The following is a 27,150-nucleotide window of genomic DNA, read 5'->3' on the forward strand; positions in this document are numbered from 1 at the left end:
AGCCATCACAAACGCGATTGACCACCCATGAAAGTGAAGGATTAATGGCATTTCTCCAATAAGGAAAAACACTTAGCTCGAAAAATGCTAACATGAAGATCCTAGCTTTTGAAATCATTGATTGATTTGCAAAACAGTCTTTCCAAAAACGAAAATGGGCATGCAAAACAATTAGCTTTGACAACTTTTCTTACTCTTTTGGCTTCGATTTCTAAAAACTGTGATAATTCAGAAATAGAATCTATACTGATAGGTGGTCTAACAAGTTCATTTTCCAGGGGCATTCCAATGGCAACATTATATTCTTCAAGTGTTGGAGTCAATTCGTACTCACCAAATATGAAGGTGAAAGTTTATGGACACCAGAAGTGAGGGAATGCCTGTATCACACCAGAGTGAATGTTGATCTCTAATAGAGGGAGAAGTTGGGCGATCCTGGCTTTCACATATCTCTGGCCATCTTGATCTAACTGGTCTAACCACCTCTTGAGCTCCTTTTTGGGAGTGGAAATGAATTGTATGTTGGTTTTCCCCATAACATATAAAACAAGATTGACGACGAAACTTATTGTCATGAATCGACAAAATTGCAAGAAAATAAATAAATTGTGAAGAATTTAGTCAATTTACTTTCACCGAAAATTGATGACAATCACATAGACACACGTATAAAATGTAAGGCTCGATTTCTATCTAGATGGCTTAACAAAGTGGAGTTAAGAGGATAATCTGACCGTTGCAGTTTCGCATTAATGTGTCAAGTCCTTCTAACCCCGGCTCAGTCGAATGGAATACCCAATAATCACGTAGTCTCGCGGATATGGACAAACACATTTGACACCATGAAAAGACTTTCGGGGAAGAGAAGGTCAACTTTACATAACAGTCTCGCTTTGGAGGAAGTATCATTCTCAACACCATTCTAGAAATCCTATCGCAGCCCAGGTTCGGCCACAGGTTGTGTGTGAAATAGTGTAATGCTAAAAACAATAAAACATGCACAACGGTTTAAATGCAAACAACACTTCTATCATGGAAGCAAGACAAATGTTAGCATAGACTACTCCCCTTATACCTCCCATCTGCAAAAACATTTAACACATTAGAAATGTTAGGTAGGGACGTATTTGGAATCATCGCTGCCAAACAAAAACATTTTAAAAGAAAAAGAAAAATTGGCCTAAGTCCACTAAGTGTTTTAACACAAGTTCCCAGTGGAGTTGCCAAACTGTTGCGATCTAATTTTCAGGTGCACCACCTAAAACTAGGTTAATGGACTACTAAGTTTTTTAAATTTAGCTTAGGCTCTCTTAAGCCCATACCAAATCGCGACTTAAGGTTCAATTATCTAACATGCAAATGATTAATAACTAGGAGTCACCACTAATTGGTTTATAGTAGGTTGATTAAACACCTAAGTAAAATAATGAGAGAATTATTTTACTCCTACGAACCAGAGATTAAGGGTACATGGACTTGGTTACACTATATATCTCTAATGTCCTTTCGATACTATTTCTTTTTAATTTTCAAAAATGTTTTTTGCAGGCAGCTAATTTATTTTAACCTAAATTACTATCATGCAAAAAGTGACCACATGGATGCTCAAACATTCAATAAATAAATTGCATCACACAAAGCAAATATTTGGTTTTTTTTTTAAAAAAATCAGAATTCTTTTATGAAAATGCATTTTTTAACATAATGACTTAATCTTATTAATATGCAAAGTCTAATTAAATGGGTCTATTATGCAAACTAATTAACATGCACCTTATAACCTAATTTCACTAATGAACAAATTCTGATTAAATGATTCTATTATGCAAACTAGTTAACATGCACCTAGTATGTTTGCATTTTTTTTTATTGAAATTCAGAATTTATGAAAACCCTAATTAATCTATCTAAAAAGGGATAATTTTCTAATTTATTCTGAGGATTAATTTGACTTAAATCCTATCCTTTCTCATAAAACTATTTTTTGGAAAAATGAGATAATTAAAATGCGCGAACACTATCTAAAACCCTAAAGAATTTATTTAGGTTCGACTCTAACTTATTTCTAAAAATGCAATCCTAAAAATGTAATCCTAAAAAAAAATTCTAATTTACTAAACCTACATGTCTGATTTACTAAATCTATATGCTCATGTAGAATTTTGATTTTTTTTTTTTTGATTTTTGATTTTTTAGTTCTTTTTTTTTTTTTTTTTCTTAACCAAAAAAAAATTATCAATTATCCTAACCCTAATTATCATGACAAAGAGATCAAAATAATTAAAAATCGGATCCGAAGTCTTACGGATCAAATTAATAATTATAATAATTTAACAATTAAAATTCTACCAAAAAGCCCAAAAATTAATATAATTAAAAAATAATAATCCGATGTCTCGGATTAAATTAATAATTATATTAATTCCGGACAAAATCCTAATGGATAATGCCTACAAAATGCACAAATATTAACATTGACAAACCATATTCTAACTTAAACAATAATAACAAAATTTAAAATGAATAAATAAATGACAATGCGTGGGACAACCAACAGAGCTGGGTGTGGGATTCGGGCAGCAGGCTGGTCGGCGCCGGGCGGAGGGTGGCGCGGGGGTTGATCGGCAGTAGCGCCAGAGCGGCGGTGGCGCGGCAAGCAGATGTCGCGGGTGTCGCTTGTGGCCTCGATTTGCAGGACGGTGGGCTGCTGTGGGTGTCGGGCGCTGGTTGTCAAAGGGCAGCGGCGTTCGAACGGAGCGGAGGTAACAGCTGTGGGTTCACCGAAAGGAAGTGAGGCAGACACAGCGACAATCGAAGCAAGGAGAGCAGCAGAGGTGGCGCGGGTTGAGGCGCGAGTTGCCGCAGACGTTGCCTGGGCGGCACTCAGGCGGAGGGCAGCGCAACCGGAGGGTTGTTAGGCATCAGAGGGCAGCACAGCGACCTGCAAAGGGAACAGAGGACAGAAACAGCGGCGGAGGAGTCGGGCGTCTGGTGGTGTTGTAGGGCGTCGTGCACTAGGTCGCTGGAAGGAGGACGGTGCCAAATGGGCTGACGGAACGGCGGTGCTACTCGGAGACCGGCGGTATAGGCTCGCAGAGGTGATGACCGGCGCGGGCTCGAGTGCTGCAGGGGCGTCGTGGAGGACTCGGGCGCGGCTGCTGGCGTCGCGGGGCGCGACTGTGGCTGGCGGAGCGAAGAGTGGCGGTGCTGCACAGCAGCCGGCGGGTTCTTCTTTTCTCTTTTTGTACTTTTTTTTTCTCTCTCCTATATTTACTCTCACGTCCCCTCGCAGGTCTTCTCTTCCTGCTCCCTCTCTGCAAACTTTTGGCTGACTTTTCTTTTTTGTCAGAGAGGGAAAAGAGGAAATGCTTTTCTCTTTGCCCAAGATGAACGAAGACCTTTTTTCACACGTATTTTCTCTCGAATTTTTTTGCTTTCGGATCCGCCCCCGTTTCACACGAACTGTAGCCCTTTGATAGTGAAAACCTCTATTGATCTTTAGAAAGTTATGCTTCATTGATTGCGAGAATTACAGAATTTCAACCTTGATTTGTCATCGCAAATTCACATTTCGGCTTTTCACTCACGTTACTGTAAAAACACATCCAAGTTTATTTTGATTTTTTGCGAACAGCTCACTTGATGAGTATAATTTTTATACTTTCCCTTTGATTTATCAATCTGATCATTATCCTCACCGATTTTGAGTTTGGATTTCATTTTCTTTCATTTTTTCCTTTTATTTGTTCAAAATGCAATTTTTATTTTACATTTCAACATCCAACCCTCTCTATGTGTTTTTCTTTTAGGGTCAATTATTACTTTTTTTTAAAATTATTATTCTTTTTTTAATTTGTTTTCTTTATCGAATAAAAGAGAAAAATGAAAAAAAAGGAAAGAAAACAAGAAAATATAAAGGACGAAAATGCCCTTGAGCATACCAACATTATCACTTTAAACCCTTATTTGAGAAAATGAACACACTTAATCCACATTTGAGATAACATTCACTTCAAATTCTTATTTGGAAAAATAAAAACACTTTAAGATAGTCATCAAGGTTTTATTTGACATAAAGTCCATTCAGACCCTTATTTGAAAAATTAGGGCACTCCTTGTCCTTATTTGAAAATTTTCCCCGTATATATATAACGCGCGTTCGCATGGCTCCTTCTCTCGAGCTCACTATCAACTCGGCAGAGAGACGAGATTGCTCTCTTGCGCTTTCCTCATCTCTTCGGATTCGGTAATGGCGACATCCTTGATGGCAAGGCCAGTTCTGGCGACCCTATCGCGCCCGCCGGCGGCGGCGGCGGCGGCAGCATTCGAGACGGCGCCAGGCGTGGAGGCCGTGTCGAGCTTCGACAGCATGGGCCTGAGCGACGATGTCCTCCGTGGGATCTACGGCCACGGGTTCGACAAGCCCTCGGCGATTCAACAGCGAGCCGTGGTCCCCATTGTCCGAGGCCGAGACGTGATCGCTCAGGCGCAATCCGGCACGGGCAAGACCTCCACCTTTGCCCTCGCGTCTTGCCAGATCGTGGACACCTCCAGAAGAGAGTACGCGATCCTCTTCGTGAGCGGAGACCCTTCTTTTACTATCGATTTTCTTGTGGAATTAGGTTGAGGCATGTTATGCGTTTTGCTTCGGAGGGGGAGATGAGTTATTAACATTATAGAGCTCAAACTATGACACCGCGGATTAATAATAAATAAATAAATAATCGGCGAACCCTCTCTCTCTCTCTCTCTCTCTCTCTCTCTTTCTCTCTCTCTCGAATTTCTAGCATAACGAAATTCGATCGCTCTGACAGGAAGAATTTTTTATTTTCGGCCTCGTTAACTAAAGAATTTGAGATGTTCTGATGTTGAGGCAGAGGGATGTTGGCTTTTAGTTTTACCATCGCCCCACGGATGGCCCTGAAAGAAGTTCAAGCCTTAGTCTATGGAATTTGTTCATGAACTTTGTTTTGAGAAGCTTTCTTGGAATTAAGCGTAGCCTGAGTTTATGCACTTATTCAGGTTATATATGTATATTATATCAGAATGTTTAAGTGGGTCCTCTTAACTGAGTATTTTAGGCACTTGCAAGGCATGAAAGGTTTTCTTCATTATCAAGGAAAACGAATAGTTTTATTCTTACATTATTGATTCTATATAACAGGAGCATTAGTATAATTGAAACTGCAATCTGGGTTTGCTTATTTGTGTAGCAAATATCCTGGATGCACTCATCAACAAGCTCCTATTATTAAGTATCCGCGACTCTGTTGCTTTTATTTTGTTGATTTTCAAGCTACCCTTGTTTATTTTGCTCTCTGAAAGTTGCTATTTGAATTTGGTTGCTGCCTTGTGGCCATCGATTTTGTCTTAGCTAATTTGCTTCCTTCATGTTCTGTTCAGCGTGCAAGTGCTGATTTTGTCACCTACGAGGGATTTGGCGAGTCAGACGGAGAGAGTTGTGCTGGCTATTGGTTATTACAGGAACGTGCTAGCCCATGCATGCGTTGGAGGCAAGAGCATGGGTGAAGATATCCGGAAATTGGAGCACGGAGTTCATGTTGTGTCCGGAACTCCGGGCAGGGTGCTCGACATGATAAAGAGGAGAACTCTTCGCACCAGAGCCATCAAACTCCTAGTCCTTGTGAGTGCACTGCATCACCTCCTTCGACTTCAGATCCTGTTAAGTTTCCTTCTGCTTTCTGCAAAACAAGTTCTCTCTATTCACTTACCTATATTTTTGCCAGGATGAAGCTGATGAGATGCTGAGCAGAGGATTCAAGGATCAAATCTATGATCTTTACAGATTCCTTCCTCCAGAGCTTCAGGTTGCCTATCCTTCATGTTGAATCAATGTAGTAGTAGTAGTAGTAGTAGTAAAGATGACTTCTTTTACGCAATAACCCCAGTAATAGTCCCTAGTATTCCCAGCCCTTGGCTTAATTCCATTGCATTATCCTAATAAAACCGAATGCCATTACTTCTTTTAAGTCCAATCTAAGAAATGCTCTTCACTTTTCGATCATTATCAATCTAGATAGTCATCCCTTCTTCTCCTCAGCTGATTCCTAGAATTTCCAAAAGGTCTTTCTGCATTAGTCAACATGCTGCAAGATGGAGCATTTGATTTTTATAAAATTCAAAATTTGATGAGAGATCTGGAATTTTCTTTCCTCCTTCATCCTCCTTAATATCTACATGATTCGGACATTAGAGCATGTACAAGGTGGATAAAACGGTTTTCTTTGGCTTCATAGTTCTACTATGAATAGGGCACTTGTTCTTTTCTTTTTCTCCTTGTCTTGTCTGATGAGTATTAGATTCTTTACTACGACGAGACATGCTTCTCTCCCCATGATGTGCGCTTCGTAATTTTTCAGCACATTGCTATGATTTGCTTCGTTCTAAATAAAATCAGTTCTTAGGGAATCGCTCATACACGTTCATGTTCACAACTGGCTAATCCATGAGTGCATTCTCTGCAGGTTGTCTTAGTTTCAGCAACCTTCCCCACTGAGATATTAGAGATGACAGGAAGATTCATGACCGATCCCATAAGGATTGTTGTGAAGCGTGATGAGTTGATGCTGGAGGTGAGCTACATTGGGTTAGTTGCATTTGATGGTGGCTAGGGATCTTGAGATTCTTCTGACACAATCCTTCCTTTACTTCGTATGGTTGCAGCGCGTCGACCAGTACATTGTGCCAGTGGAAAGAGAAGACTGGAAATTTGACACTCTGTGCGATCTATACGACAACTGCCCCATAAGCCAAGGAGTTGTATTCTGCAACACTAAGCGGAAGGTACGACCCCAACCACGTTGGGTTCCACACTTGAGGTGGAACATAAACATTTCGATGACTTAGAGATCATGAAGACCTCTACTGCTCTATTTCTCTTTGATCTATATTTTGTGCTGTGGAGTTGTATTCTGCAACACTAAGCAGAAGGTACGACCCCAACCACGTTGGGTTCCACACTTGAGGTGGAACATAAACATCTCGATGACTTAGAGATCATGAAGACCTCTACTGCTCTATTTCTCTTTGATCTATATTTTGTGCTGTGGAGTTGTATTCTGCAACACTAAGCAGAAGGTACGACCCCAACCACGTTGGGTTCCACACTTGAGGTGGAACATAAACATCTCGATGACTTAGAGATCATGAAGACCTCTACTGCTCTATTTCTCTTTGATCTATATTTTGTGCTGTGGCTCTTCATGTCTTCCTTATATTTGTCGAGCAGGTGGAGTGGCTTGCAGAAAAGATGCGTGATTCTAACTTCACTGTGTCTTTCATGCACGGGGACATGCCTCAAAAGGAGAGAGATGCAGTAATGGCTGGATTTAGATCTGGGACGACTCGGTTGATGATCACCACCGATGTGTGGGCTCGAGGGATTGATGTTGAGCAGGTTAGTCCTGAAAACTAACATCGCAATAATGCAGATGATGACATTCTACTGTTTTTGTCTGCTGTGTGCATCAACTCATTCGTAGGTCGGATGCTTGCTTTTTCGGAAGGCCAAATTTCTTACTTTCCTGTTGCGCCACGACCATTTAGTTGCGCGGGTGGACGACTGAATCGTTCTCAATACTCTCTGTAGGTTTGTCTTGTTGTCAACTATGATCTTCCCAACAGCAGAGAGCTGTACGTCCATCGGGCCGGTCGAGTAGGCCGTTTTGGGCGGAAGGTAACTATTATGAACCTTGAACTGGAGGCAACGACAATCCTATTTTCAGTTTTTGTTCTTGCCGTGGGTATAACGACAAATCTCTCATCGACATTGCAATTTACAAATGCCAATCCGCATGTGCTTTTGCAGGGTGTTGTGGTAAATTTTGTCAAAGACAAGGAGATCCAGATTCTTAGAGACATAGAGCAGTATTATGGCACCAACATAAGCGAATGTCCGGAGGACCCTGCCGATATAATATGACAAGATAACAGTGGGTACACTTAAAAAGGCCGCGTGAGGTTCGGTTATTAGTCTATAGCTTTATCGCATTGTTTGATCTTTTTTAAAACTTGGAAGCAATTGGGTTGTGTTTGGAATGTTTAATTCGAGGGTTCTATGTTAGTTTTTCGAGTTCCGATCCTTGAATACGGGCTCCTACACACATTTTGTCCACCTTCGCATTGATATTTAACTTCCCTTAAGATGAAGTGGTGATCGACATTCTCCAAAAAACCAGACATCATCAATTTCCTCACCCTTTCCCAAATAAATAAGTCCAAGGCGTTGACTTCTGGGTGTTCACTAACCTTTAATTCTCACCGAGGCGTCTAAAACTCTTTGCTAAACTCGCACCCCAAATATCACGTCTTTCACCCCTGCTTAGCGTGAAAACCTTCCGCTCCAAAGTTTCCATCTGAAGTTAGAGTTTCTGGTTAATAAAAAGTATTCTTCCTGGTGCTTTTTGATCTCCATTTTTCACGAAGGTATCATTGGGACTTTTGCTCTTGCTAAGCTAGCGCCAACTCTTATCATCTTTAAGCTACTCAGCAGAAAACCCTTGAGATTCTAAAAGTTTTCAGTCAGGTTGGATATGAACGATTGTCTTTGACCCACTAAACACGTGAATGTAATGAGAGATTTATGTTGCCCGTTCGGGTTTAATACCCTTGCGTGGTTTGGAAATACAATCACTTGTGCACGTTGTTACTTGAGCCCATTCCCCGTAGAATTTTCTTAATTTTTAAGTTGAAATCTGAGATAGGAAAAGAGTTAACCTTGTGCTGGGGACAAGTGCAGCAGAAGCTCACTTGAGTGTCATAACTTTCTTTTTGCTCACTTAAGTGCGAAAAATTTGAAAAATCGATCAGTTAGATGCGATAAGCGATTTGTCTCATCGGAAAATTCGACGTGGACGTCGGTCGTCCTACGTGACATTACTGTCGTGTCGTTACCTTGGGTGCACATGGCTCGGTTGATGGTTTATTAAGTTTAGACTTAACTCAAGCTCTTCCAAACCCTTACCAATTTGCGATTTAGAGTTCAAGTTATTAATATGTAAATGATTTTTATATAGGAGTCGCTATTAATCGATTTATGATGGGTCGATTTAATACCAAAGTTAAGTATAGTGAGAAATACCTTACCTCTACGAACTAATGATTAAATGAATTTAGCTTGATTACGCTAAATTAATCTAACGCTTTTTGGATACATTTTGGCATTTGTTCGAAAAATATTTTGCAGGCGGTATGAATTGATTTTAACTCTATCTCCTAACATTTAAGGTACAACTATTATTGAACACTCAATAAAGCATGGCAATCGATAAATTGCAAATATAGGGAGTAAATACTTACCTCGATGCAACGCAAGCATCCGCAACAAATATTAATTAGAAACACGTGTTCAACTGAAATGTGACATCTAATTATCACTCAATCACTCAACTTTTTTTTTTCTTTTTAGGATTTTAGCTTAGTTAAATAAAAGCTAAACTACATGATGCACAAAAATAGTTTATATTAACATGACATGTGACTTTCAATTAACATGCAAACTATATGACACTCGATTTTAAATTAATCACCGAACACTAATGATAGACAATGATTAATATGTGACCATTATACTTGACATGCACATGATATTCACTTATTTAAATGAAAGCTAAACTACGTGCATAACAAAATTTATGGAATAGAAATCAATTTCGAGCCAAAAATCGATTTCTCAATTTTTATTCCACGGATGAATTTTTAAGAAAAAAACGCGTTTGATGACAATTCATAATTTCTAATTCTAGAGTAAAAAGGCGGGCAAGCAAAGTTTTGTCGACACTAGAAAAGGAATACAGAGGCATGCATTGATGATATGTTAGGGAAGAGTAAAATCACGGGGAAACATTTCTATTAGTTAGGAAGTACCACATGAGATTGAATCAGGGAAAAATGAATTTTAGGAGTCACACTTTGTACCACGAGCTACTTGGATATGATCAAATCTTTAACTTCTCAGGAAGTGTGGCTAGGTGTTTCCAAACATTTTGCTCTTAAGATATTTTGTTGCCACGTTATATGTGAGTTAGTGATGGCTAGCTCAATGGAAATGTAAAAAAAAAAGTCCACATTTAAGCTATTCACATTGTGGACAGGGATAGCAGTTGCGGTATATAGAATTGAATTCACAAGTTGTCAGCAAAAAAAATTAAATCAACAAGTCTCTAGTGCTTGTGGGTATGACTTGAAGGAGTCTTGCAAAGGCAAAGGACTTCTGTTCTTGGCCATACATAAGAAAACGAGTGGGATCAAGAAGTGGTTAGAAAAATGGAAAAATCAAATCAAATAGAAAAACCTCTGTTGAAGGACCCATCCTTATTTATAAATCTCGCACATATTAAATCAACGTTCTTATCAAGTTTCCACGTTAATTTTCACAAAACTACGTACTTCTAATCCAACGCATTCTTGTTCAATGCGGATATATATGGGCTTTTGACCTTTTCGTGAGCACTAGAATAACTCATTCTTATTTATACATCTTGGATTTATTACCTGTGTTGATAAAAGGGGAATCTGCACGTCTATGGGCATGTGCATGTGCTTGTTATCTACTTTTATATGCCTAGTCACCGGCTGACGAGAGAAACAGATGTTATCTTAGTTGAATATTCGTGCAGAAACCAAATTCTTTTCATCCGGACCTAACCCTTCTCGGCTTGGAAATATTTTGCCAGCGAAAAAGAAGAATGACTAATGTTAGAGTGTTTTGTTAACTTTATAGACTTAAACAATGCCAGTTCAAAGGACACATTCCTTTTGCCTATCGCCGAGCTACAGATAGAATGGATATTCCAGCAGCAATCAATACAAGAATGGATCCAAATGGTGGCGAGGAAACGATGGCCTTTATAATTCCAGGGGAATATTCCGATACAAAGTTATACATTTTAGGTTCAAAGAAAGCGGGCGCAACGTTCATGACTTTCCTTCCTAGGGACTTTGCTCCACTATATCATCCAATGTTATGTGGACGATTTGGCGATCAAGACTAAAGACGGCGATCACCTAAATGATCTCTAGCAAAAGATTTCGAAGCTTGTGGACCAATGCCGTCTCGACAATTAATTATGTGAGTTCCATGTTGGATGAATTAATTATTAGATCATACAACATTTTTTCTCACCGCACCAGCAAAGACAATTTTTCATGCGGAAACTGTATTTTGACTTTTGAGGCAATAGAGAATACGTAATTATATAATTGCATATACTTGAAGTTCGTCTATATACATTTCTTTTCTATGACATACTCAGGTATTATTATGCTTTTCTTTGGGGAAGATTGAAGGATATGTAATCTCCAGTAGGTGTGTATCATCAAAGATCTCAAGTGCACAAATTTATAAAAGCAGATGTGGGATGAATCTACGAATTAAGGGACTTCTTCACGAATTTTACTCTCCTAGCTTTTCTCTTCAGTATTTTTTTTTCTTGCTTGTGCATGCCCATTTCTCTCCCTCATCTACTCCGACCTATTCACCAGCATCATACTCATTGCAACTAAATGACTGGCAAATATGAAAATGATCTGACACAAAAGAATTATATAGAATCATATATATAAAAAGAAATGGATGAAAGATATTTCCAATCGTATGACAGCCCCATATACTTTAAATCTACGAGTTTAAAAGTGAGCATTGTAAAAAAAGAAACTCCAAACGTATTCAATGCTGGATCCAAGAAACACTTCTATATATCTTTATTTCTTATTCTCCGGACGACCAGGAAACAAGAAAACACTATTATCAATCTTGAAGTTCAAGAACCATATCCAAGAAACAATTATTCTCCCAACTACATAAGTATACCATTCTTATTTTCCAGCTACATAAGTATACCATTCTTACCCCCACTATGCTTCTATTAACCTTCGGATGCCCATAAAAGCAAACGTATACTCGATTTTAGAGGAGAAGATCGTTACGCCATTAGGCTTCAATGAATTCTACTAAGAGCGCAAGATGCTCCTCTTCAGCCCGGGTGATCTCTTCTCGAATTTCCTGCACTCTGGCTCGCGTCGCTGCAATGCGGGCTTCCGGGTGATTGATATTCACGGCCCGCCTAGCACGCAACAACAAGGCCCTCTCTTTAAGGTCGAGCTCCCATCTGAGACGCCTTAACCTCCTCTCCACTTCCCTAAGCTCCTCTAAAACAACTTGCTCAGTCCTTGGCATTTTCTCTCCCTCTCTCAGTCTCTCTTAGTGTTTTCCTGGTTCAAGATAAGAAGGAAGAAGCAAGAATCAGTTTGAGATGGTTAACAGGAACTTTCTCCTCAGACTTCAAGAATGGACCTTATTTATACTCACGGTCACTTAAATGATTACGGGAAACTTCAAAACCAATAAAAGAAGAAAACATTATTCTGCTAGAAATATTACGTAATATTTGTTGCATAGTTGACCGACTACATATTATAGCCAACTAGAAAAAGAAAACATTATTCCACTCGAAATTTCGTGAATGGACCTTATTTAGAGAGAGCTGTGATGAGCACCACAATTAGATGGACATAAGTCGTGTGGGAGACGTTTAATGGGAAGAAGCGCGTCCCATGTTCGAAGAATGTCTCCACTTACCATTTTCAAACTGCTGTAATTTTAGAGCGGGCCTTCTTATTCCGGAGTAGATGTTGAAAATTAAGAGAGAAACCGACCAACTTCAGAAGTCGCATTTTTTTGGTCTTTTGTATGCTGGATTGGGGTTTCTGAGAGTGGATTCATGTGATTTTCTTTTTTCTCTGGTGGAATGGATTCATGTGTGATTGAGGAGCAATGTTCTGGAGAGAGGAACAGAGAATTAGCTGAGAAAACCCTCAAGAAATTATATTCATTTGTCTTTTTCGAGCTGCAACCCTCATGTATAATTTTTCTCGACTATGGTTCATGTCATGTTCGCTTTGGACCTTCCGAATTTCCCAATCCCATGTTAAAGCTGAAATTTGGTCAACGTGGGAAGTTGAGAGGTTATATTCATTTGCCTTTTTCTGAGATGCAACCTTATTGTTTATTTTTGCCGACTATGGTTCATATCATGCTCGCTTTGGACCTTCAAAAGGATAAATCTTTAGGTTACATGTCAAGTATGCTATTAAGGTCGGGATGTGGTTAGAAAAAAGAAAAATCAAATCAAATCAAATCAAAAAAATCCGCGTTGAAGAACCCATCCCGATATATACATCTTGCATTTATTAAATCAACTCTCTTAATAAGTTTCCGCGTGAAAGTTCATCCCCATCTATACACCTTGCATTTATCAAATCAACTCTCTTACTAAGTTTCCATGTGAAAGTTCATCCCCATTTATACACCTTGCATTTATTAAATCAACTCTCTCACTATGTCTTCGTGTTAACTTTGACAACACTATCAGGGACAAATGTTTCAAATATGATCAGTGGCATCTTCTCCCGATTGCTTTTTGGGTTGAGGGTTGCTTAAATAAGGAGCATCGGACGTTCTTCGAGAGCCCGCGTAGATCAATGTAGAAAGTGTGATGCGAGATCTTTTCCATATTGTCCCAATTGCTGGCAATTCTACTCTCCATAGGGCACTTCAAAGTAAGAATGCCCCTTTAGATTGGGCCTCATCTCCAACATAAGCAACCCGTGGCCCATACTAACCATGTCAACGGGGTGCCTCGATCGACAAACCATACTAGGGAAGACGACCCTTGGAGCATCATCTCCAACAAAACCAGCCTGTCAAATTCAGGTTATTACGTGAGCACAAATACCACCATGCACTCCAGGAAAGCCCATAGCAATGGACCGGTGCATCAGTATTCTCACCTTAACCATGCCAAATCCATTATCAACACCAAGAGGCTGAATGTCTTCGGCATCTGCCATCTCCTTACGCTAATCAAAGGAAAAACTCTACATGATTAATACAGGTAAATATCAATGTCCAAGTAAGATCCACGTAGGTAAGTTCTAATGGAACCACGATTAAGTTTTATCATAGAAATATCTTGGGGATAATACATAGCTGTATAATGAATTGCACTGAACGATCCAACAAAGCTAATTGAATAGAGGTTTTGTGGAGATACCAAGATAAATCAAGAGATCTAAGCCCAAAACCAAGAACAAAGATACATTTAGTAGCTTTTTAATTTCAGAAAAATTAAAGCCTTAAGGATATATTTTCAATTACGCAGGCTCTATCCCTCACTGTCCAATAGAAAAACAATGAAATGCTAAATCCAAATAACACACTGGCCAGGAAAAAAAAAATCTAGAATTTTTGAAGAAATCCTTTAACTACCATAATAGTACAGGAAAAAGGATAATAGAGTGACAGGAATCTTAAAGATATTCTTGAATTACGGTCGTCGAGTTCAACAATCATGCTTTCATTGTTGATCACGCCTTAACTCGAAACACCACAGCAGCTCGCACACCAACTATGCATCTGTTCATGAAAGGAATCTCCTCTCGATGCCTTGAAACAAATTAAGCTAAATCATCCCAATTTCCACTCTTGGTCACGCACAATCCGTTGATTCTGGGAAAGCTCCACGTGCGTTCAACAATCGGCAAACCTTCACCCAGTTCGATTAGGTAAAATTCAATGGCGAACTGCCTAAATCAGCTCCTAAGCCTCCAAAATTCGACTGTTAACATGGCCGCGCATTGGTCAAAACAGACGAAGGAACGAAATCAACTTCAAATTACATAATAAAAAAAATGGTCGCAGTCCGTTCAATTTACCATTTCATTCTCCAATTCAGAATTGAGTGACAAAATCCAAAACAGAAGCAGAGAGACAAGCTTTAGTTCGAGTTCGAGACACGCCCAACGACATAATCATTTTAGTGTCATCCACGGTAAGAAGAGTTCTAGAGTCTTACGTGTTATATTATTTAAGATATGTGACAGTATACTATTTATTCGTGTGTTATCTTAGGTTTTCAATTTATTGCAAAGCGAAAGTTAATGGAAAAAATTTTCACAAAAAAAAAAAGTTAATGGAAAAATATATAGTATATATTTTATAGGCAGCCTTCTTAGAAAAGTGTACATGTCCAACGACCAATTTCTAGAGCAGCAAAAATAAAGACTCAACCCAATAGAGCAAACCCAACATTGATATTCAAACAAAAATGTGAAGCTGAATAAAAGGAAAATAGTCAAACGAAACTTTCACTGAGAATAGGAAGAATTAAATAAGTCCGCTAGAATTGTATTAATATATATTTGGGATAACTACATTGAAAATTTTTGAACTTGTCAAGAAAGTACAATTACATTTTAAAACTTTTAAAAAGTGCAATTAAGTCTTAACACTTATCAAGAATGTACAATCAAGTTGTAAAACTTTCCAAAAGTGTAATCAAGTTCTAAAATCATTCACAAAAATGCAACCGAGTCATAAAATTTTCAAAAGTGTAGTTAACGAAAGGATTCGATTCAACTAATTTGACAGGTTTTATAAGTCGATTGTATTTTTGAAAGTTTTATACTTCGATTGCACTTTCGCATTAAGTTTTACGATTTTATTGCACTTTTGAAAATTTTATGACTTGATTATACTTTCACGATAAGTTTTAGGAGCCCCAATATCTTTATTTCTACATATTTCCATATTCATTTCATATTGTGAGACAAAATTAACGATATTTAAATAATAAAGGAAATAACTTTGGAGTTTTTATAGTACATTTTCAAGTGGTTAAAGACTTAAGAAAAGGTTTATTTTTTCGTACAACCATCCCAACTGATGATTAGATAATTGTAATAAAATCACCAAACATATCAATCAACTCAAACTATAGAAAACATAAGATTGATATTCAAACAAAAATATGAAGCTGCATAAAAGGAAAATACTCGAGACAAAACTTTCAACGAGAGAATAGTAAGAATTAAATAATTCTCACCAGGATTGTATTAAAACATATTTGGGATAAGTATGTTGAAAATTTTTAAACTTGTCCAAAAAGTGCAATTACATTTTAAAATTTTCAAAAAGTGCAATCAAGTCTTAAAATTTATCATTAATGTATACTCAAGTTGTAAAATTTTTCAAAAAGTGTAATCAAGTTTTAAAATTTGTCACAAAAATACAATATAGTCATAAAATTTTCAAAAAGTACAGCAAACGAAAGAATTCGATTTGACCAATTTGACAAGCTTCATAATTTGATTGCACTTTTCAAAAATTTTAGGCTTCGATTGCATTTTCACGGTAAGTTTTAAGACTTAATTGCATTTCTTGTTATGACTCAATTGTATTTTCGCGATGAGTTTTAGGACCCCAATACACTTATTTCTACATATTTTCATAATCATTTCATATTGCGAGACAAAATTAACGATATTTAAATAATGAAAGAAATAACTTTGGAGTTTTTTTAGTACATTTTCAAGTGGTTAAATTGACTTAAGAAAAGGTTTGTTTTTCATACAACCATTTCGAATGATGCTTAGATAATTGTAATAAAATGATAAAAGCATATCAATAAACTGAGAATATAGGAAACAAAAGATTGACATTCAAACAAAAATGTGAAGCTGAATAGAAGGAAAATACTCAAACAAAACTTTCGATAGAGAATAGTAAGAATTAAATAATTCCTGTTGTGATTATATTAATACATATTTGTGATAAGTATATTGAAAATTTTTAAACTTATCAAGAAAGTGCAATTATATTTTAAAATTTTCAACAAAATGCAATCAAGTTTTAAAACTTGTCACGAATGTATAATCAAATCATAAAACTTTTAAAAAGTATAATCAAATTCTAAAATTGGTCATGAAAATGCAATTGAGTCATAAAATTTTCAAAAAGTACAATTAACGAAAGGACTCGATTCGATCAATTTGACAAGCTTATAACTCGATTGCACTTTTTGAAAATTTTATGTTTCGACCGCACTTTTGCGATAAGTCTTACGACTTAACTGCACTTCTTGAAAGTTTTATGACTCGATTGCACTTTCGCAATAAGTTTTAAGACCCCCATTACGCTTATTTCTACATATTTTCATACTTATTTCATTTAGTGAGACAATATTAATGAAATTTAAATAATGAAAGAAATAACTTTTGATTTTTTTATAGTACATTTTCAAGTGGTTAAATTGACCTAAGAAAATGTTTTTTTTTTTTTTGTACAACCATTCCAACTGATGCTTAAGTAATTGTAATAAAATCACCAAAACATATCGATCTAATTAGCTAGATCATTAACACGCATTTAGAATCCAAGGGAAACATTTAAAGTACAAGATCAGTAGTGAAATTCACTTTAGCCGTTCATACATGGGGCACGTCTATTATTAATGCTAACTCAACAAATTTTGGGCATATTTTGCATTGAAATTTGATGAAATTATCATAATTTTCGTTGGAAATTAGGATTATAAGTGAAAGGCCCAGCGATGAGATCTCCAAGGTCAATAACATGTAATTTCCCATGCTGTCATTTTGCATAATTTGAATTTCAAGATCTTGACCGAAAAAAATAGGATTAATATCATGATAAATCTTAAAACCATACGTATGTGACAAATTTAAACTAAATTTTTTTTTTTTACTATAGAAAACCTCACAATTAATACACATGTGACAATTTTACACTATACTAATTTCTTTTAAATTCTATAGTCAAATTACCAAATTAGACAAGACATGGCAGTTAACGAGTTAGCGATTTAGGGTTTTACCCTATGTTTGTCATATATACAATATTTTGTACTTTTACAGTATTGATACAATTTAGTAAATATTAACGGATGGTAAATTTGTCATAGATGCATTGAATAAGAGTTTTTTATGCTAAAAAAATTAGTTTAATAGTCAAAAATTATATTGGGGCTTTTTATGGTATTAATAAAGAAAAAATTTAATTTTTAGAGATACCAATCACACATAACACGATGGAATGAAATTACAAATTTTCTAATATGGTAACAAGTGTCTAGTTTATTTTTTGAATAAAGTCATTCTGGAAAAAAATTGCAATACCCATAGTTTAACTGTTTTGGAGTGACTTGATTTTTTTTATTCTAGCTTTTCTCGGTCAAAGATATTTTCAAAATTTAGAAAATCCAAAATCAAGGTGCAAAATCGTATGCGATTTTTAAATGCAAATGTTATTTGAGACAATGTTCATTTCATGATCTTATTTGTTAAAATCAAGGATACTTTAGACTGATCGTGTCCTAATTTGACAGAAAGTCCATTTGGCCCTGTTTGAGACGAGCGCTTCCACACTCCCGCTCACTCATCAATTCCAGAGAGAGACGAGACTGCTCTCTTGCCCTTTCCTCATCTCTTTGGATTCGGTAATGGCGACGTCCTTGATGGCAAGGCCAGTTCCGGCTACCCGATCGCGCCCGCCGGCGGCGGCATTCGAGACGGCGACAGGCGTGGAGGCTGTGTCGAGCTTCGACCGCATGGGCCTGAGCGACGATGTTCTCCGTGGATCTACGGCCACGGGTTCGACAAGCCCTCGGCGATTCAACAGCGAGCGGTGGTTCCGATTGTCTGAGGCCGAGACATGATCGCTCAGGCGCAGTCCGGCACGGGCAAGACCTCCACGTTTGCCCTCGCGTCTTGCCAAATCGTGGACACCTCCAGAAGAGAGTACGCGATCCTCTTCTTGAGCGAAGACCCTTCTGTAACTATCGGTTTTCTACTGGAATTTGATTGAGGCATGTTATGCGTTTGCTTTGGAGGGTCAGATGAGTCATTAACATTATAGAGCTCAAACTATGACACCACAGATTAATAATAATACAAAAAAAAAAAAAAAAAAAATGGCAAACCTTCTCTCTCTCTCTCTCTCTCTCTCTCTCTCTCTCTCTCTCTCTCTCTCTCGAGAATTTCTAGCGTAACGAAATTCAATCGCTCTGACAGGAAGAATTTTTGGTTTTCGACCTCGTCAACTAAAGAATTTGAGATGTTCTGATGTTGAGGCAGAGGGATGCTGGCTTTTAGTTTTACCATCACCGCTCGAATGGCCCTGAAAGAATTCAAGCCTTAGTCTAAGGAATTTGTTCTTGAACTTTGTTTTGAGAAGCTTTCTATGGAATTAAGCATAGCCTGAGTTTATGCACTTCTTCAGGTGACATTATATATATCTTCAATTTGTTTATGAACTCAGGAATGCTTAAGTGAGTCCTCGTAACTGAGTATTTTAGGCACTTGCAAGGCATGAAAGGTTTTCTTCATTATCAAGGAAAACGAGTAGTTTTATTCTTACATTTTTTTATCTATATAACAGGAGCATTAGTATAATTGAAACCGCAATGTGGGTTTGCTTATTTTATTGCAAATATCCTGGATGCACTCGTCAACAAGCTCCTATTATTAAGTATCCGTGACTTTGTTGCTTGTATTTTGTTGATTTTTCAAGCTACCCTCGTTTATTTGGCTCTCTGAAAGTTGCAATTTGAATTTGGTTGCTGCCTTGTGGCCATCGATTTTATCTTAGCTAATTTGCTTCCTTCACGTTCTGTCCGAGAGTGCAAGGGCTGATTTTGTCACCTACGAGGGATTTGGCAAGTCCGTTATCACAGGAACGTGCTAGCCCACGCATGCGTTGGAGGCAAGAACACGGAGATTGGAGCACGGAGTTCATGTTGTGTCTGGAAATCCGGGCAGGGTGCTTGACATGATAAAGAGGAGAACTCTTCGCACCAAAGCCATCAAACTCCTAGTCCTTGTGAGTGCACTGCATCACCTCCTTCGACTCCGGATCCTGCTAGGTTTCCTTCTGCTTTCTGCAAAACGAGTTCTCTCTATTTACTTACCTATATTTTTGCCAGGACGAAGCTGATGAGTTGCTGAGCTGAGGATTTAAGGATCAAATCTACGATGTTTACAGATTCCTTCCTCCGGAGATTCAGGTTGCCTGTCCTTCATGTTGAATCAATGTTGAATCAATGTAGTGGCAGTAAAGATGACTTCTTTTACGCAATAACCCCAGTAATGGTCCCTAGTATTCTCACCCCTTGGCCTAATTCCATTGCGTTATCCTAATAAAAACCGAATGCCACTACTTCTTTTTAAGTCCAATCTAAGAAAGGGTGGGATCCAATTTCAGCTTTCTCTTTCATGATTGGCCATGGAATGCTCCACTTTTCGATCATCATCAATCTAGATAGTCATCCCTTCTCCACCTCAGCTGATTCATAGAATTTCCAAAAGGTCTTTCTGCTTTAGTCAACATGCTGCGAGATGGAGCGTCTTAAGTTTTATGGGATTCAAAATTTGACAGGAGATCTGGAATTTTCTTTCCTCCTTTCTGCTCCTTAATTTCTACATGATTTGGACATTAGAGCATGTACGAGGTGAATAAAACGGTCGTCTTTTGGCTTCACACTTCTACTATGAATAGGACGCTTTTTTCGTCGTCTTGTCTGATGAGTAGCGGATTTTTTGCCACGACGAGACATGCTTCTCTCCACATAAAGCGCACTTTGTAATTTTCAGCACATTGCTATGATTTGCTTCGTTCTAAATTAAATCAGTTTTTAGGGAGTTGCTCTTACACGTTCATGTACGCAACTGGCTAAGGCAGGAGTGGCATTCTCTGCTGGTTGTCTTAGTTTCAGCGACCCTCCCCACTGAGATATTAGAGATGACAGGAAGATTCATCACTGATCCCGTAAGGATTGTTGTGAAGCGCGATGAGTTGATGCTGGAGGTGAGCTACATTGGGTTAGTTGCATTTGATGGTGGCTAGGGATCATGAGATTCTTCTGACACCATCCTTCCTTTTCTTGGTATGGTTGCGGCGGGTCGACCAGTAGATGGTGCCAGTAAAAAGAGAAGACTGGAAATTTGACACTCTGTGCGATCTATACGACAACTGCCCCATAAGCCAAGGAGTTGTATTCTGCAACACTAAGCGGAAGGTACGACCCCAACTACGTTGGCTTCCACACTTTGAGGTGGAACATAAACATCTCGATGACTTAGAGATTGTGAAGACCTCTACTGCTCTATTTCTCTTTGATCTATATTTTCTGCTGTGGCTCTTCATGTCTTCCTTATATTTGTCAAGCAGGTGGAGTGGCTTGCTGAAAAGATGCGTGATTCTAACTTCACTGTGTCTTTCATGCACGGGGAAATGCCTCAAAAGGAGAGAGATGCTGTAATGGCTGGATTTCGATCTGGGGCGACTCGGTTGATGATCACCACCGATGTGTGGGATCGAGGGATTGATGTTGAGTAGGTTAGTCCTGAAAATTAACATCGCAATAATGCAGATGATGACATTCTACCGTTTTTGTCTGCCGTGTGCATCGACTCATTCGTAGGTCGGATGCTTGCTTTTACGGAAGGCCAGATTTCTTATTTCCCTGTTACACCACGACCATTAAGTTGTGCAAGTGGACAACTGAATCATTCTCAATACACTCTGTAGGTTTGTCTCGTTGTCAACTATGATCTTCCTAACAGCAGAGAGCTGTACGTCCATCGGGCCGGTCGAGGAGGCCATTTTGGGTGGAAGGTAACTATTATGAACCTTGAAGTGGAGGCAACGGCAATCCTATTTTCAGTTTTTTGTTCTTGCCGTGGGTATAACGACAGATCTCATCGACTTTGCAATTTACGAATGCCAATCCGTGTCTCCTTTTGCAGGGTGTTGTGGTTAATTTTGTCAAAGACAAGGAGATCCAGATTCTTAGAGACATAGAGCAGTATTGTGGCACCAACATATGCGAATGTCCGGAGGACCCTGCCGATATAATATGACCAGATAACAGTGGGTACACTTAGAAAGGCCGCGAGATGTCCGGTTATTAGTCTATAGCTTTTACTCCAGACCCATATATTATCGCATTGTTTGATCTTTTCAAAACTTGGAAGCAATTGGGTTGTGATTGGAATGTTTAAATCGAGGGTTTTATGTTAGTCTTTCGAGTTCCGATCCTTGAACACGGGCTCCTACACACATTTTGTCCACCTTCGCATTGATATTTTAGTTCCCTTAAGATGAAGTGGTGCTCGACGATCTCCCAAAAAACCAGATATCATCAATTTCCTCACCCTTTCCCAAATAAATAAGTCCAAGGCGTTGACTTCTGGGTGTTCACTAATCTTCAATTTTCACCGAGGCGTCTAAAATTCTTTGCTGAACTCGCACAAAAAGTATCACATCTTTCACGCCTACTTAACATGAAGACCTTACGCTCCAAAGTTCCATCCAAAGTTGGAGTTTCTGGTTAATAAAAGTATTCTTCTTGGTGCTTTTTGATCTCCGTTTTCCCCAAGGTATCATCAGGACTTCTGCTCTTGCTAAGCCTACACCAAGTCTATCATCTTTAAGCTACTCAGCAGAAAACCCTTGAGTTCTAAAAGTTTTTAGCGAAAGTTGGATATGAACAAATGTCTTTGACCCACTCAACACCGTGAATGTCACGAGAGATTTGCGTTGCCCAGTCAAACCGTGACGAGCTTTCTCACTTTATGCCCTTGTCTAAGCCCATATGTTGGGCCCCTAATTGGGTTTAATACCCTTACGTGATTTGGAGATACAAACACTTGTGCGCTTTCTTTACTTAAGCCCATCACCGTAGAATTTTCTTAATTTTTAAGTTGAAATCTGAGATAGGAAAAGAGTTAACCTTGTGTTGGGGGATAAGTACAACAAGAGCTCACTGGAGTGTTACTAGTTTCTTCTTGCTCACTTTAAGTGCAACAATTTTGAAAAATCGATTACTTAAGTGCCATCAGCAATTTGTTTTGTTGGAAAATTCAGCATGGACGCCGGTCGTCATATGTGACATTACTGTCATGACATTACCTCGAGTGCACCACCTATGGTTAAACTAATGATTTATTGAATCTAGACTTAACTCAAGCTCTCTCAAACCTTTATCAATTTGCGACTTAGAGTTCAAGTTATTAACATGCAAATGATTTTTTTTAATATAGAAGTTGCCACTAATCAATTTATGATTGGTTAATTTGATACTGAAGTAAAGTATAGTGAGAAATACCTTACTACTACAAACTAAAGTATATTTAGGAATTTGATTACACTTGATTACTCTAATGCTCTTTCGATACGTTTTCTCATATATTTTTAAAAATATTTTATAGCAGTCTGAGTTGATTTTAACTCTATCATTTAACATGTAAGGTAATCATGTGGGTGCACAACTATTATTAAACACTAAAAAAAACATGGCAACCAATAAATTACAAATGTAGGGAGTAAATACTTACCTTGATGTAACGCAAGCATTTGCAACAAATACTAATTAGAAACACATGTTCAACTTAAATATGACTTCTACTTATCTTCCACTTCAGTCTTAAGTCACTAATTACTTGTAACTTGTAGACATCAAAGTATTTATAGGTTTAAAGTCAGCCATGTTGAACTTTTTCAATGCTTTCAACATAATTTTTCTGATTTGGTCACAACTTCCCATTCTCACGCTCCCATTTTATCTCCATACCCAAGATGAAGTTTGTTGGACCTAAATCTTTTCTCTCAAATTGTTTTGTCAACAATCTTTTCACATTGGTAATCTTTCTTGAACTATTTCCAACTAACAGCACATCATCAACATATAAGGTTAAAATAACAAAATCATTCTCTAACTTGCTCACATGGACACAATAGTCAACATCACAATGAACAAAGCCAGCTTTGAGACATATGACTTGATCTTCTGGTACAATATTCTTGGAGATTGTTTTAGGCCATATAAAGAATTATCCAGTTCACAAACAAAATCTTCTTTTCTTTAGACCACAAACCCTTCATGTTGCTTCAGGTAAATATCCTTCTCAAAGTCACCATGGAGAAATCTTGTCTTCACATCGAATTGGTCTACCTTTAAATTGTATGCAACCGCTGCAGATAAGAGATAAGACAAGTCTTATGGAATTCAATTTAGTAATAGGAGAAATGATTTTCCAAAACCCATACCATTCTACGGTCACCTGAACTGAGGTTGTCTAGGACCCATACCATTCTACGATCGCCTAAACGGGGATCTGTTTTCTAGGACCCGTACCATTCTACGATCGCCCGAACTGAGGTTGTCTAGGACCCGTACCATTTTATGGTCGCCTAAACGGGGATTTATTTTCCAGGACCCGTACCATTCTACGGTCACCTAAACTGAGGTTTTCTAGGACCCGTACCATTCTACGGTCACCTAAACTGAGGTTTTCTAGGACCCGTACCATTCTATGGTGGCCTGAACTAAGGTTGTCTAAGACCCATACCATTCTACGGTCGTATAAACGGAGATTTATTTTCTAGAACCCGTATCATTCTACGGTCGCTTGAATGCTGTCTAGGATCCATACCATTCTATGGTCACCTTGACGAAAAAAATGATTTTCCAGTATCCGTACCATTCTATGGTCGCCTGAATTGAGGTTGTCCAGGACTCGTACCATTCTACAGTTGTCAAAACTAAGATTCATTTTTCAGGACCTGTACTATTCTACGGTCGCCTGAATAGGTGTCGTTTAGGATCCGTACCACTTTACGATCGCCTAAACTGGAATTCTTTTTTAGGACCCGTACCATTCTACAGTCGCCTAAATAGGTGTCGTCTAAGACCCGTACCATTCTACGGTCGCCTAAATTGGGATTCATTTCCAGGACCCGTACCATTCTACGATCGCCTGAATAAGTGTTGTTTAGGACCCGTACCATTCTACGGTCGCCTGAACAGGTGTCGTCTAGGACCCGTACCATTCTCGGTCACCTAAACTGGGATTCATTTCAAGGACCTGTACCATTCTACGGTCGCCTGATGAATCTGGGAAAATTCTTTGGGGGGAAACTCCATCGAGTGCCGGTGCTTGAAAATGAATACCTATACAATGACAAGTATTTAATATATAGATAGAGATATACTTACCTAGTGACATCTCTGTTTCTTGTGGATGAGTTTCCTGCAAAACACAGTTGTAGGAAAAGCAATATGCATTCACAGACATGCATTAATTCAAATGAGGTTCATGTATGATAATTTCTATCAATCTTGCATCACTTAATTTCCATTGTGAGATATCTCAAAAGAATATTTCAATCTAAACACACGAGTGTCATGGATGTGTTAAATGAAGGATCTTTTGATCTAAAAGGACTTTGCACTCATCCTCATTAAAAAGGGTCGTTTCATCCCGACCTTTGATGCAGTATTTTGACAACCACAAGGTTTTGTGCAATCTCGCAAGTGGTACGACCTTACCAATCTGAGAGGTCTTTAACAGGGACCGTAATGTGGGCCTAGTCAACGGCTTAACAAAAGGGACTCTTTGAGTCGAGGCTTTTGAAGAATGAGCGATATTCTGTAATCATCTCTAAGTTTACAAGTCAAGAACCTTACAAAATGAGAAAGGAATAATTTTGCTCGCACTTCTTCGAGCGATGCTTAAAACATCTGAACTCTTAGGTTAATTCAAGTGCCATAATCATAAGATACTTTACAAGGGACGTAACATAGGCTTGGTTCACAGGTTGAGAAATGAAAGGATCATTAGGCTCAAAAAGTGTTTAAGGGAGAGTCAAAGTTGGTGATCATCTTGACATTTCTACCACATTCCTTCTTCACTGTCGAAGATTTTTTTATCACAACTCCAGTGATTGCAACAACATTTGAGAGTTTTTTTTTTTTTTTTTGGTACCACCTTGTTGGGGATACGACTCAAGTGTTTGATTTTTCTTTTTGGGCATTGACCTTACTTTTACCAGGCACACTGCTTTTTCATGCCCCTATTTTGCACTTCTTCTCTTTGGACTTACACAGTCTTCTTTTATGAGTATTTTAGACCATGCTACTTGAATGATTGTCTTTCATCTTGTCCCAGTGTGGGGGATGATCACCAACTAAGTTTGATATGAAATGAATTTATAGGCTCAAGTGGGCTATGCAATAGTCAAAAGTGTGTAGGATAAAGAAAAAACTGCTCTTTATCATCCTAAGACACTTGAATTACTGTGTAAGTTGCACTACAAAAGCGATGCTCGAAGATTGATGCAAGTGTGAGCAAAAAAACTCCTACTATTCATCTTAAATTTGCCCCAGTATGGGATGATCCTTGACAAGGGTAATTTTAAAAGAATCTCCATAAATGTATAGGGCTCAAAGGGGTTGAGCAATTGATCACCTATAATGTTTGGGATAGAGAAAAGAATGCCTCTCATCACCTTGGTTGACGTACCCTTTGCGAGATAGCCCTCTTCTTTGCGGGCATGGAATTTTTCACACAACTCACTGGGGGTTAGTGTATGAAACACTGTATGGAATAAGGCTTGCCTTTCGTTATTCTAAAGTACCTCATTTGACACATTCAATTCATCTCACATAATTCATCAGGCAAAATATGCAAAATTTGCAACAAATTTGAACAATTTAATTTATTGAAGCAATTTACTCATCATAGAAATGCTTGCAGTTCAAAACATGACATGGCAAATTCTATCACAAATAATACTTCTTGACAACATCAGAATTAACTAGAGTGGAAAACTCATGATCATGCATTTCTGCCAAGATCAAGGCACCTTCAAGAAGTATCTTCTTTACCACATACGGGCCACTGTAATTCGGAGTGAACTCGGCCCCAGGATCAAATTGGACCATTTCCATACCTTTACCTGTTATAAGACTGTCTTTGAAACAAAGAGTAAATGGGTTAAAAAGACAAATAGAGTAAATTAATTTTCATTTTTTTGAAATTTTTTTGAAATTTTTTTAAAGCATTTGAAAAAGCATTTTTTTGAAACATTTTGACACGAGAAAGCATGATGAAGCCCAGGCCTCAGAATTCTCCATGGATTTTTCCTTTCTTTTATCGGTTGGATATCATCACCGGGCTAGTTTGATGTACCTCATCATACCCTCAAAATAAAACTTGTAATTTCATTGAAATTCATCAATCAATTACATTTATTGGATGGAAAAAATGCAACACTTAATCACTGAAAACATCTCTCAGAAAATAATAAAAATTCCCACACAGGGGAATATGCAAAAGCAGTAAAAAAGTTATTCTTGTGGGCCAAGGCCCATCTCTTCAGGGGATCCTTCATCAACAGCTCCTATGATGAGGTCGTTAAACAAGTTTGTAACCCCTTCCAGCACATCATCAGGGTTCTCCATCTCCGGGGGTGTCGGCCCGTCCATGCCACCC

General features: G+C 38.2%; 1 protein-coding gene, 1 long non-coding RNA gene and 2 pseudogenes across 4 annotated transcripts; 3 read left to right on the forward strand and 1 right to left on the reverse strand.

The window, feature by feature from the left end:
• The first annotated feature begins 4,176 nt into the window (after positions 1 to 4,176).
• Positions 4,177 to 8,132, forward strand: LOC120293422 (eukaryotic initiation factor 4A-3-like). 2 transcript variants are annotated; one of them, XM_039312670.1, is made up of 8 exons: positions 4,177 to 4,560; positions 5,404 to 5,644; positions 5,748 to 5,828; positions 6,486 to 6,593; positions 6,685 to 6,804; positions 7,250 to 7,417; positions 7,610 to 7,696; positions 7,829 to 8,132. In XM_039312670.1, the coding sequence occupies exons 1-8, from the start codon at positions 4,250 to 4,252 to the stop codon at positions 7,940 to 7,942; spliced, it is 1,230 nt and encodes a 409-aa protein (XP_039168604.1). In that variant the 5' UTR covers positions 4,177 to 4,249; the 3' UTR covers positions 7,943 to 8,132. The 2 variants fall into 2 exon arrangements, with proteins under 2 accessions (XP_039168604.1, XP_039168605.1); XM_039312671.1 differs by lacking the exon at positions 5,748 to 5,828.
• A 5,224-nt stretch (positions 8,133 to 13,356) lies between these two features.
• LOC120293621 lies at positions 13,357 to 13,869 on the reverse strand (annotated as a pseudogene).
• Positions 13,870 to 19,301: 5,432 nt separating this feature from the next.
• On the forward strand, positions 19,302 to 20,674 carry LOC104446207. Of its 2 annotated transcripts, none has more exons than XR_005551229.1 (3): positions 19,302 to 19,696; positions 19,800 to 19,880; positions 20,512 to 20,674. It is a non-coding gene; the product is annotated as an uncharacterized LOC104446207 (long non-coding RNA). The 2 variants fall into 2 exon arrangements; XR_005551228.1 differs by having other exon boundaries at positions 20,555 to 20,674.
• Positions 20,675 to 20,780: 106 nt separating this feature from the next.
• LOC120286285 lies at positions 20,781 to 21,934 on the forward strand (annotated as a pseudogene).
• The last annotated feature ends 5,216 nt before the right edge of the window (positions 21,935 to 27,150 follow it).

The sequence above is a fragment of the Eucalyptus grandis genome, chromosome 5 (genome assembly GCF_016545825.1).
Source record: "Eucalyptus grandis isolate ANBG69807.140 chromosome 5, ASM1654582v1, whole genome shotgun sequence".
NCBI lineage: Eukaryota > Viridiplantae > Streptophyta > Magnoliopsida > Myrtales > Myrtaceae > Eucalyptus > Eucalyptus grandis.

Coding starts and splice junctions, on each gene's coding strand:
- LOC120293422 (XM_039312670.1), top strand. CDS start 4,250: ATGGCGACATCCTTGATGGCAAGGCCAGTTCTGGCGACCCTATCGCGC. Junction 4,561..5,403: donor GTGGACACCTCCAGAAGAGA/GTACGCGATCCT, acceptor TGTTCTGTTCAG/CGTGCAAGTGCTGATTTTGT. Junction 6,805..7,249: donor TCTGCAACACTAAGCGGAAG/GTACGACCCCAA, acceptor TTTGTCGAGCAG/GTGGAGTGGCTTGCAGAAAA.